This window comes from Globicephala melas, chromosome 14 (genome assembly GCF_963455315.2).
Source record: "Globicephala melas chromosome 14, mGloMel1.2, whole genome shotgun sequence".
NCBI lineage: Eukaryota > Metazoa > Chordata > Mammalia > Artiodactyla > Delphinidae > Globicephala > Globicephala melas.
In genome coordinates this window covers 56,016,799-56,029,559 of record NC_083327.1, presented here as the reverse complement: position 1 = coordinate 56,029,559, position 12,761 = coordinate 56,016,799, and the positions used below count along the sequence as shown (strand labels likewise).

General features: G+C 37.6%; 1 protein-coding gene across 1 annotated transcript in view; it reads right to left on the bottom strand.

Annotated features, from left to right (window-relative positions):
• LAMA2 (laminin subunit alpha 2) overlaps window positions 1-12,761 on the bottom strand; it is a 606,143-nt gene that overhangs the window by 219,920 nt on the left and 373,462 nt on the right. The window contains exon 19 of the mRNA XM_060283517.2: window positions 6,589-6,675. Within this exon, the coding sequence (XP_060139500.2) occupies window positions 6,589-6,675 (87 nt within the window). The remainder of the gene's footprint in view (window positions 1-6,588; window positions 6,676-12,761) is intronic.

Sequence of the window (12,761 nt, the reverse complement as noted above, 5' to 3'; positions counted from 1 at the left end):
AATAATCTTGTAGAATTAACCTTTTATCATAATTTTTAATGAGATTACTAGTTTTAATTTTAACAAAATCTTTTATAAATTGTGAAAGTCATTGTATAAATATTGCTTGGAAGAATACTGCCACCCACAAATATTAATTATTAATTCTCTGTTGTAAAAATGAACTAATATTTTAGTGCATAAAATTCCTCCACAATCCCTTCAGGAGTGGTAGTCAATAATGATAAGAAGAAAATCCTTTTGAATTTTAATCCGATTCTTCTTGCCTTACTTGATATTCAGAGCTCATGATCACACCCACATATATTCACATCTCATTTTGTTTACCATTAAGAGAGTGACTTTGCTCCACCAGAATAACAATATACAATGATTATTATCACAGATAACAAACCCCCATTATTTTCAGTTCACTTTCCTCAAAATGACTTACTGCCCTCAGGAGAGATGGTGCTATATAACAAGATCTTGTAATTTTTTTTTTTTTAACGTAGATAGCAATTAAGTCCCAAATTCTCCCACAACAATAATTTAATAAAACAACTCAATCCATGAGAAAATAATTACAATTAAATAGAATAACTGAAGAGGCATCTGTCTTTTACTTTTTGTTGTAGGACACGTAAGGAGACTTACTAAATATACATGATACATCATTCATACGGCACTTCACTGAAAGTAAGCATTCAGATTTTATTAGGGGTGTGCAGGTGTGTGTGTGTTTCTATACATAGAACAGTATTCTTAGAGACTTACAGAAATGTTTCAATAGAAATTTTTTTAATTAGTTTATTATTTATATATTTTTAACTTGTTTTATTTTTGGCTGCATCGGGTCTTAGTTGCGGCACATGGGATCTTCACTGAGGCGTGTGGGCTCTTCGTTGTGGTGCGCGGGTTTCTCTCTAGTTGTGGCGTGCAGGTTTTCTCTTCTCTAGTTGTGGCACACAGCCTCCAGAGCACGTGGGTTCTGTAGTTTGTGGCACATGGGCTCTAGCTGAGGCACGCAAGCTCAGTAGTTGTGGCACGTGGGCTTAGTTGCCCTGGGGCATGTGGGATCTTGGTTCCCTGACCAGGGAGCGAATCCCCATCGTCTGCATTGTAAGGCAGATTCTTTACCGCTGGACCACCAGGGAAGTCCCATCAATAGAAATTAAAAGGTAATTCTAGGGTCAGTGAATACAATACCGCTAATCATATAACTTGTATTAATAATATCGTTTTATAGTCTGATCAAGTTGGATTCATCTAATTAACATTAGTGTAAATCACAGTCCTTTAGACCTTTCCAGCTTCTCAGACTTTCACTCTACCAGAACAAATGGTTAGTTGAAATCTAAAGTCCTCTCATTTTCATATGAAAGGCAAAAGGAAGACATTTGTAAACAGAGAGTTAATTGGATTTTTTTTTGCTAGAGATGGACCTTAACATGACAAAGTCCCTGTTCCTTTGCACATTTGCTAACTTTTTTTCAAATCGAATTGCAATATTTTAGAAAGAGATTCTTTAAATGTAGACAACACATGCAGTTACGTAAGATGACTTAGGAACAATATTAAAGGAAGGTATATATATATATATATATATGTCTATCTATCTATCTAAGTGAGAGTAAGACTGAGAGGGAGGGAGGGAGGGAGAGAGAGAGAGAGAGGAAATGGCAGTGGAGAGAAACAATAATGAAAAGAAGAAAGGAAATTGGTGAGACTTTTCTCTATTTCATTCTGCTCCATCATTTTTCAACTTTTGGCTAAAATCTTTGGTCTACGTTCTTCCTATCTATAGACTGAAAACAATGCTTCAGTCTCTCTAAGCAAGTTAGAAAAGCTCTTGCTTTTTTTCCCCTCCCACTCTTCCTTAAACATCTACTGAGCACTTGCACATGATACTAATATAAATAAGGAACAGCCTTTATACTACAATCCATGGAGAAGAAAGATATAGAGTTAAACCTTGAACAACATGGGTTTGAACTGCGTGAGTCCACTTCTACACAGATTTTTGTCAATAAGTACGATAGTACTACGTGGTCCGAGGTTGGTTTAATGTGCGGATACCACACTGTGGATACAGAGGGCCAACTGTTTTCAACCACACAGGGGTCGGTGCCCCTAACTCCCATGTTTTTCTAGGGTCATCTATAGTTAAAAATGTAGCAGTGAACTACTAGAGATATGCAAATACTGTTAAAGAAGTATAGAAAAGGGCAATCAACTCGAGCTAGGATTCATCAAGGACCCTTTCAGGATGACAGAGCTGAATTTTAAGAGCGTAGCAGAGTTGGTCTCAGGCAGAGGTGGGGGAAGGGCTGCAGTCTTCCAGGCAGAGGAAGCAGTATTGGCAAAAGCACAGGGGAGGGTGGCTGGAGTTTAAATGGGAATGGTTGTGGAACTGCACGGTATTCTTACTACCTCCCACTTGACTGAATCAGCTGAAGACTGAGGAATTGTGCCTGCTTATATGGTGCCTTTCGGCAAATTAAAAAAAAAGATTCTCTCTGGGCAGATGCAGAAAAATGAACAGAAGACTAGACGTGGCTGGGCACCCAAGCACAGCACAGCTAGTGTATTGGCAAGAAGAGGGCACTAGTGTATTGGCAAGAAGTGGGCACACTGGATTCGAGCCCCCAGTCTCCCCCTTGGCTGAGCACTTTTGTGCAGTGTACGCACTGCACAACCACAGATGAGCAGCCTTTTGAAACCTCACTTCCAGTCACAATTTTCCTAATGGCACTACTGAGTAAGCATAACTGTCTCTCATCTCTAATTTCTGTAACCCCATGCTCTGCATACAGGACCCAGGGATCAAGGAGACTCAGCCACGAGTAGAAATTCTCACCATCATAGTGATCAGATGACAATTAGACTTGGTTCAGAGTCAAGACGTTTCTGAAGCAGAGAATATCGAAATTGGATTTTGGAATTGAAATAAAAAAAAAACAAAAAGGGGCTTCTCTGACACTGAATATAAATCACGTGGATAAAACTGTAGGTAAATTTTCCAAATACAAAGCAATTGAATCCAAATACCTTCTGCATTCTCTGTGGCAATTGAGAAATTAAAGTTACCTTTGACTTCTCTCTCCTTACTTAGGGAGGACATAAAAAACTGCCCAGCTCAGGAGGGGACAGGGTTTAAGGGGTCCACATAGCTCATTAAGTTTCTTGTGGCCCTATGGATCTCATTGGATGAACTTGTCACAGTCTCTTAAAGTATCTGTCTCCATGAAGTGTGATATGTTGCTGAGGCTACAAACTTATTCAGAAAGTAGCTTAGTACCCAGTAGAGCAGATGTCATCAGCATTTAGCTCACTTTTTTTTCTCCATGTTCTTTTTAATTTCACTTGATGCTCTGTCACTCATCCCTTTTTGCCCTTCAAAATATTGTCTCCTTGTTTTTCTATATTTTTCTCTTCTTGTCCAGATAATATCCTAGAATCTTAGCAAAGTGCCATGATGAATACCCAGTTCCCTCACCCCTGGTTCTCTTCTTTTCATTTTGTTTAAAACAGTCCCTAGTCAGAGGAAAGCAGTACTGTCTCAAGGGATGAGCACTTTGGCCCCAAGCAAAAGTTTCTGAAAACTGTAACCAGTGTCCTATGTGTGACAGACTATCAGTCCATATTTTGTCATATCTTGTTTTGCCGTCCTCTTGTTCACAATTTTTCTCCATTCCCTCAATGTAAGCAGCAAGACCATCTGTGCTGCTTGACTGAGTCAAGGGATCTGACAGGAAGGAAAGCAGAAACATAGGAATCTTTTGGACTTTGCCTTTAAAGGTCACCGTTTCTATGAATGTGGCATCTCCTCCTGCAATTCATCCCCAAACAGGAAATGGGATGGAGTTAGAAAGGCAGATGGAGGAGAAATGATGAGAGTAGGCATGTTGGTGGATCCCAGTTTGGAAAGAAGACAGCAGTATGTGTCCTGTGTGCCCACGAGTGGTAGGACAGTAGTGGGGAGAGTTATTAGACCTGAGGGCAACGGTAATCAGGAGGACAGGAAACAGGAAGAGGTCAGCAGAAATGCATTTGGATGAATTACTCAGAACAGGTTGGCTCTACTATATGTGCACTACCCGAAAAAGTCACTCACACGCGCACACACACACACACACACACACACACACTCTCATTCCGGCATTCAAGGCTGTTGGTACTATAAGTAAGCTTGTTAGAACTTTGGTTCTAACCAAAGCTAGAGGTGGAAAGTGGGGAGAAGAGAAAAAAATTTAAAAACTGGAACATAATTGACATATAACACTGGGTAAGTTTAAAGTGTACTTGACTGACATTATGTGTCCAAGCCCTCACAGCTCCTACATATAAAGAATTTGATCTCAAAGTAGAAATTAAACTGAGATAAAAATATAAAGTTATAATTCCCGTCTATCTGAGTCTGAGATGCATTCTTGCTATATAATAAAAGTAGGGAATTTATGATCACGTAAGATTAGAAAATGATGAGTTAAACAAGTTGAAGAGATTTTTTTCACTCCAGGACTGGTCAGAACCTTTCACATGCTAATAGATGCTTCCCAAATGTAAGTGATCATAGAACTCTATTCCAAGAACATCTATAACTTGGAAAACACAGCTTCAGTTTTTCAATGCTTATTTTGTGTAGATGATATGCAGAACTGATTACACCAATCACTCACAGAATAGTTTTGATTACAGGATTTTCAGTCCAACCCATATCTCCTTCCTTCCCTGACCCTTATTCTCCCTCACACCCCGGTCTACTTCAGCCTGCACATCCCCAAAAATGCTTCTCCTAATATTTTGGATCCATCTAATGGACTCCTTAGCTCCTACAAACACAAAGAAATGATAGACTCTAAATATTCCTGTAAAACCCTAATCTGTATTCTGGCTAGAAAAATATAATATCACATCTTCCATATAATAATGGATTAAAGTTATTTTTGACTGAAAAACTTGAATGAGAGGTAAGATATGCATTTGAGGCATGTTTCTCTCTTCTTTTTGATCATATTAATAAAGGTTTTAGACAGGAAATCATCCTTTTTGTCAGGTATTCCTTTCCTAGGTGAATTTTATTATTCAGACCAGAATGTTTTCCAGAATATGTTCGAATATTCTCACCCACATTAAAAATGTGAGCTGCTTGAGGGCAAGGATGGTAGGATACATCTGTTTATAGCCTATGTCTAGCCCCATGCACAGCACATGGTAGTTGCCAAACAAATGTTTCTTAAATAACATGTAGGATTTTAAATTGTAGATGGTTCAGAAACCATTGTCTAACGTATACAGAAAACACATATCATGGAGCAAAGCGGTATAAATACATCAGAAACTAAGTCCCCCTAGATAAATAGATTTAATGGCCTTGTATGACAGAGCAGCTGTCATTTTCCAGTTGCTAAAAAAAAAGGTTGCCTGTAGTGAGCCAGAGGGATTAGGCATTTGATGTAAATCTGTCTTGGCAATGATATGTTCTCCTATTACAGTAAGTAATATGCATGTGTCCTTTTTTAAAAAAAAACACAATCAATGACTTCTAGTTTCTCAACTGCAAATAAACCCTCCTTATTTCAGCTCTGTTCCTCCACTACTAATTTACAGATGCTGCCATACTCACAGACAGCACTTGCTGCCGCTAGGAGCGGTCACGGGCACTGTGTCCACAGACTGCTAGCTGCTGGCTAAATTCTCTCTGGGTGATCGGCTCTTCCTTCATTAACTTTATACAGCCTTGTTGAAATAGGGTTGATGGCTGTCGAGGGGACAGGAAAGGATAGGCAGAAATAGCCCTCTGTGGCGTTAGCCTTGGTGATGCTGGGTGAAAGCAGGTTACTTTCTCTGCCTCTCCCCCTACCTTGACCCCCACCCACCTTCTAGTGATGGAAACAAAAGGGACTATTTTCAGTGCTACACCCAGAAGATGCTGTTGTGTTTGTCAATGACATTATGGGAGAATTTTGTACCATTTTCAGTGAGACTGAAATACAGAAGAACCTTTTCCTCCAAAAGATTTTAGGAGGAAAAATAATCACACAAATTACATAAAATAACATCCCTGGCTCCACTGCAGAACAAACTAGTAAAATCAACGGGAATTAAAATACTGGCTTAGAAGTAATTAGAGGAGAATATAGATCATGATAATAAATTACATTTTGTTTCGATTTTCAAATATATTTAAGGTAAATTACGGACCACTTGCTGAACTATGAACTACACACATTTAAGCTACATTTTAAGGACAAAAAGCTAATTATGAAAAATAAATGTTGCCAACGTAGACAGTAAGATAAATCTTAAAGTGTATGACTTTCCACTTGAACAATACTTTCTAGAAAGACTGCAGGTTAATGCTTAACCTTTAAGATTAAAACATTAATCAAACACTCTCTGAGTGAATGGAGATTTATAGAGCAATTTCTAGAGAATAAATAAACTATAAAAATATACCGCATTTGTTTGACAAGTGTGGTGAGAAACTTTATTTCACCTGAGCGTGGCGGCTTTTCTGGGATAGTGAGAAGGATGATAATGCCTGTGGTTTTTATAACTCCCAAGGTGGAAATCACATTGGAAGACAGTGTAGTACGTGCTTACCTCTCACAGTGTGGTCCTGTGTACCCGACAGGGCATTCATCACAGATCAAGCCAAGACTTCGGTCCAAATGGCACGTCGGGCTAAAGCTATGTTGATGTCATTGGGAAACAACGGCGACAAGGAAGAAGCATATACACAAAGTCATTAGCAGCATATTTTCATTTCTCTTCTTCCAATGTTGCTGTGACAAAAGGGTACAGGCTAGTCATTCTCGTCTCACAGACGGAGAGTAGGATCTGGCCAATCCAGGATAAAATGACATTGCTATTTCTGCAGACGTGAACACAGTCCAACGGAAAACAGTATCCCTGTGACATGCTATTAACTGATTTTTGACTGTTCTGGGTCCCTGATCATCAGTAACAAGTGGGACTGTATAGCTGCTCTTGAGGGATTCCCTGGGCCTGGAAAAATACAGTCTCACATACTTTCTCTCTAGCCAAATCCTGATGAATTTGAAGCAACCCAGAGAAATCTGTTAGAGATTTTGGAAAACTCAGTATGTGGTAGTGGAAGCTGTGGTAGTGGTGGTGGTGGTGATGGGGTTCCTCTGTCCAGTACTTCTGTCATGGGCGTGGATGTGTGTGTGTGTGCAGGCTGCTGCCCACGTGTACTCAGGGTTACACTGTTTACACAGACAGAACCCTCAGAAAAGCTTTCAGATGAGATCAAGCATGCATATTCCACCTAAATTTATAATAAAACGAAACAAACCAAAACAACCTTGCCATTTCATATCTTCTGGCATGTTCCAAAGTTTACCTCTCTCTTTGTACATATTTCCATCCTGGGTGTCTGAAGTCACGGAGTTGAACACCAAGTCAGGAGCTAGCAGAGTAATTACGTGCTAGCTTTAGCCTTCAACAACCTGTTCGACTCTGGCCATACTTCTTTGCCTTGTGAGAGACAGCCTTCGTGCATGGACCGTTACCTCAGAAGTGACACATGGGCTCTCTGCAGAGCCATCAACTGTTTGAATTCTGTGACCTCTGCTCCTCTGCTGTTTCAAAGGAAATGCCCCCAACTACTCTTTCTCTCACTATGTTTTCCCTAAATAGATTTATTTTCTATTATATATGACAGGACAATTCAGTAGAGGTTTGCTTGATGGCTAAATGAATTAAAGAGAGAACTACAAATTACACACTGAGCTCATTTTGCTCCTGACACTTGTATGACTTTGGAATACTTTCTTAACTTTTGTGCAGATCCGATCGTGCGTACTATTTTTTAAAATAATCTCCCTTTGGCTTAACTCATAGTAGTCCTGTAAATAGTTAATATTTCTTTTATTTATTTATTTTTAACTGAAGTATAGTTGATTTACAAGATTGTGTTAGTTTTGGGTGCACAGCAAGTGATTCAGTTTTATATATATATATATATATATATTTAATTATTTTCCATGATAGGTTATTACAAGATATTGAATAGAGTTTCCTGTGTTATTTAGTAAATCCTTGTTGCTTACCTATTTTATGTATAGTAGTTTGTATCTATTAATCCCGTATTCCTAGTTTATCCCTCTCCCACTCCCTTTCCCCTTCGGTAACCGTAGTTTGTTTTCTATGTCTGTGAGTCTGTTTCTGTTCTGTATATCAGCGATCCCCACCCTTTTTGGCACCAGGGACCAATTTCGTGGAAGACAATTTTTCTATGGACCGGTGGCGGAGGGAATAGTTCAGGTGGTAATGCGAGCAATGGGGAGCGGCAGATGAAGCTTCCCTCGCTGCTCACCTCCTGCTGTGTGGCCTGGTCCCTAACAGGCCGTGGACCACTACCGGTACATGGCCCAGATGCTGGGGACCTCTACTGTATACAGATTCATTTGTATTATTTTTTGGCTTCCACATATAAGTGATAGCATATATTATTTGTCTGACTTACTTCACTTAGTATGATATTCTCTAGGTCCATTCATGTTCCTGCAAATGACATTATCTTATTCTTTTTGTGACTGAGTAATATTCTGTTTATATATATACCACATTTTCTTAAACAGTCTTCTATTGATGGGCACTTGGGTTGTTTCTATGTCTTGGCTATTGTAAACAGTGCTGCTATGAACATTGGGGTGCACATATCTTTTCCAATTAAGAGTTTTCATCTTTTCTGGATATATGCCCAAGAGTGGGATTGCTGGATCACATGGTAGCTCTATTTTTAGTGTTGTAAGGAACCTCCATACTGTTTTCCATAGTGGATGCACTAATTTAGATTCCCACCAACAGTGTACCCTCTCCAGCATTTATTATTTGTACACTTTTTGATGACAGTCATTCTGACCAGTGTGAGGTGATACCTCATTGTGGTTTTGATTTACATTACTCTAATAGTTAGCGATGTTGAGCCTCTTTTCATGTGCCTATTGACCATCTGTATGTCTTCTTTGGAGAAACGTCTATTTAGGTCTTCTGCCCATTTTTTGTTTGGGTTGTTTGTTTTTAAAGATTTAATAATTTTTATTTTTTGATAGTAGCAAGCTATTAGAACCAAGTAGTTCTATCATTTAAAAAATTTCAACTCAGTGGAACATTTAAATGAATCTGGTGAGGTAAGTGGGGAAAAGTCTGGTCTGGCGTATCTTGAGTTCACAAATCTTACTCAGATAAAAGATTTCACGTTAAGGGGTTCTGGTGGCTGCCACGAGCAGCAGAAGCAAGTTACACCCAGTCTATGGTCTGTGAGAGGGGACCCATCTTTCAGAGAGCAGCCTGTGGTTTGCCACCCATGACCCAAAGGGAGCTCACCAAGGGTGATTTTCTTGGCGGGAGTATGACTGCAGTGAGGAGAAGGGGCACACGTAAAAATGGAAAGAAACAATTGTTTTTTCCTCCTCATGCCGTGATTTGCTATTGTTTTCAGACATAAAACGGAGGACTGGATTTTGACAAACCTCTGGAATGCACGTATGTTTTCTTTTAAAACTGGCATTCTTTAACTACCTCATCATCTACAGAGAAAGTGACCCTTAACTAGAAGCCCTAGGTTTCCCACCCATGTGGGACTACAATGATTGAAAGAAAACCATACCAATTGTTTACTGATCCTAAATTAGTTTACCATAAGTCATGTCAAAGGTTCTTGATAAGGCTTCTGACACTTTAAAACTATTTATAAAATAGATTTCAAATTCTTGAATATACTCATGCCTCAGTTAAGGCTGAAAGAAGTAAAATAAAACACACTCACTGTCAGAAATCAATGCTTTTTCAGAAAAAAATTAAGCAATAACAATATATCAGATTTGACTAGCTCTTTACATTTTTAGAGTGCTTTTATGCATAATTCTATCACATTTTCACAAAATCCTATGAGCTGGTGGGGGCGGGCATAATTTTTCTTGCTCAAAGTCATATGCTAATTTCCAGGAGAATTTATCACGGGATCCAAAACTTTTGATTTCTAACTTGATGCTCTCTTTTCCCTATAACCATCCAGTATTCAGAATTAAGTGAATTTAAACTTCTAGTAATATAACTATTTGACATGATGAGTCTAAATAAAAGCTCCTCATAAAATATATTTGTATTTGTGCTTCAATACTCCTTAAACAACGTAAACTGAGGGTTCACTCCCTTACTGCTGTAACTGCAGTTATAAGTATGGAGAAGATGGTAGTCAAATACAAACATAAAATTAGAATGAGAAATAAACATGTACAACAAAAAATGTCTATAGAATTCGGATTGGCAAATGCAGCAACTTGACACTGATTTTGGCAAATACAGGAAGCTAACTGTTCTGTGATAGAAAGAGGGAACTGTAAGATCTTTGTTGACTTCAAGTGATTCCAAGATTATGTCATCTAACTCTAGTTGGCTCGCTCTACACCAGCAGAGGCAATATTCGGCTTCCTGGATTATCCACTCCATGCCACAGAAGACACAAGAGATCAAGAATAGCAGGCTTTTTCCACAAACAGGGGGAGGAAGAGAAGCTATTGCTGGAATAAACAGTAAGGAACTACACATAGAAACAGTCTTTTTAAATGGCTGAATGTAAATTTTTATATTTATAAGTAAGTGTATATATGTACATACAAATGAATATGTATGTGAGCATATGTGTATGTATTTAGGTATGTGAATGTATAAATACAGATAAAATTAGCTTTGTTCCAGAATGCATTTAATCTTACCTATCAAAATATGTACATTAAGATAAAATGATGCAATACGATTAAAGAGAAAAGAACTAAAAAATAAGATAAAATCAGGGGTATATTTAGAGTGCAGAATGTGTATTGTAAAAAATGCGTATATATGTGTATATGTATATATTGTACAATATGTTCATTGGATAGTGGCAGATCATATGGATAGTGGCAGATCATATGGCTTTGAACTTTCTCACAGCCAATGCAAGAGGGAACTGAATTGCCTCTTGGTTTCTGTGATGTGACAGGAAATAATGAAGTTTTTCATCACTGGCATAAATTTTCCATCATTAGGGGTTAGACAATCGGGACATGTTCTACGTTTGCATATAAAATAGGAGAGCAGGACTCCTTTTAGCTAATTGTTACCTGGAACACTTGGGTAGGGGAAGACAGACCAGAAGGGATAAGATGCTGCAAAGTGTCGGTGAGTGAGGAAGCTGGGGCTAAGATGGTGTGACTGTCCATGAATAACTGCTAAAGGAGTAGAGGACTGAGAGAAAGAGGAGAAAAATGAAGGGCAAACTCATCTTACTTCATGACTGTGGTTTGGATCACATATATTTTTGAAATTTCTCCATAAGTTTTTTCTTCTTTCAGTTCAGTGATATCTGTTCTCTTTATTCTCAGGAGACCCATTTAGCAAACATATTTCTTTAATTACCTTTAAATAATGTGAAATCTGATGTAATGTCCATAATTGGATTTTGTAATTAGAATTGGGTTATTTTCTGTGTTTCTCTAAACATGAGTTTCTCATTTAGCAAAACAGGAGTATGATCTGAGTAAAGCCTTCATGCTGATAAATTACGAAAGCAAATACTTAGCACAGTGCCACAATAAATTAAGTAATTAAACCTGCAGTTTTTCACCCATCTAGCTCCTTACATTTGAGTTAGCATAGCTGTTGCCAAACACTAGAGTCATTTTTTACAATGGACATTCATAGTTTGTCTAACATTAAGTCCTATTAAATTTTTTTTTTTTTTTTTTTGCTTCTCTTCAATGTCTCTGTAATTGTTTCTATTTCTATAGTGCCATTGGAAGAAGCACAGAGAGGTGAATCAGAATATACGGGTTCTAATATTGGTTCTGCCACAAGCAAGCTGTATGATCACGATCCAGGAACTTAATTTCTCTGGAGTTTAGTCTTCCCTCTGGTATATGGGACTAGTAAGATACACGATAATCACCTGTGTGTACATAAAACTATATGTGGGAAAGTGCTCTAAAATACCTAGCACACTCTAAAATTTCTAAAGTTGTTGAAATGAACAGGTCCTTAAATTTAAATTTTGTCTTAGAATATTTATATTTCTCTGTTATAAGTACTAATTTTAACAACAATTCAATGTGGCCCCTTGAGTGAGTCCAAAAGTCAGCTCTAGAAGTGGTCCATCCTTTCACAAATTTAAAGTTTAGCATTTCTGATGTGCACAAAGAAGTAGTATTCACAATGATATTAGTAGACAGAACTTATTCTCTGTTCTCTGTTATTCTCTGTTCAGCTTTGTGCCAAGATTATCTCCAATTTTTTTATATAACTGATGAAAATCTACAATGATTTCAATAATATTATTTATTCAAACACATCCTAAGTGTTCAAGGGCAGACAATCATGTGTTTCTTTCATATCATATTTAATCTATAAGCTGTGTGATGCCAGAAATTAATTAATATAAACATTTGAAATATTTACATTTTTATTTGCATTATTACATAATGTAATGATAACTACATTATTATTCTCTAGAGATAAATTTCACTACCTAGTTACAATCTATAGCTAGAATATATACATCACCAATGTGAGATGGCTAAGCAAACAGTGGACACTGCAAATAGTTGATGAAGTGATATATATATATATATTTTTTATATATAATTTAAATATTATATGCTTGTCTGTATTCATACATCATAATAATTATACTGACCTATCTCTATCTCCCTACACATTTGATTTATTTTGCAATATTATCTAAGAAATTTGGAGCCAAAATGCTTATGACC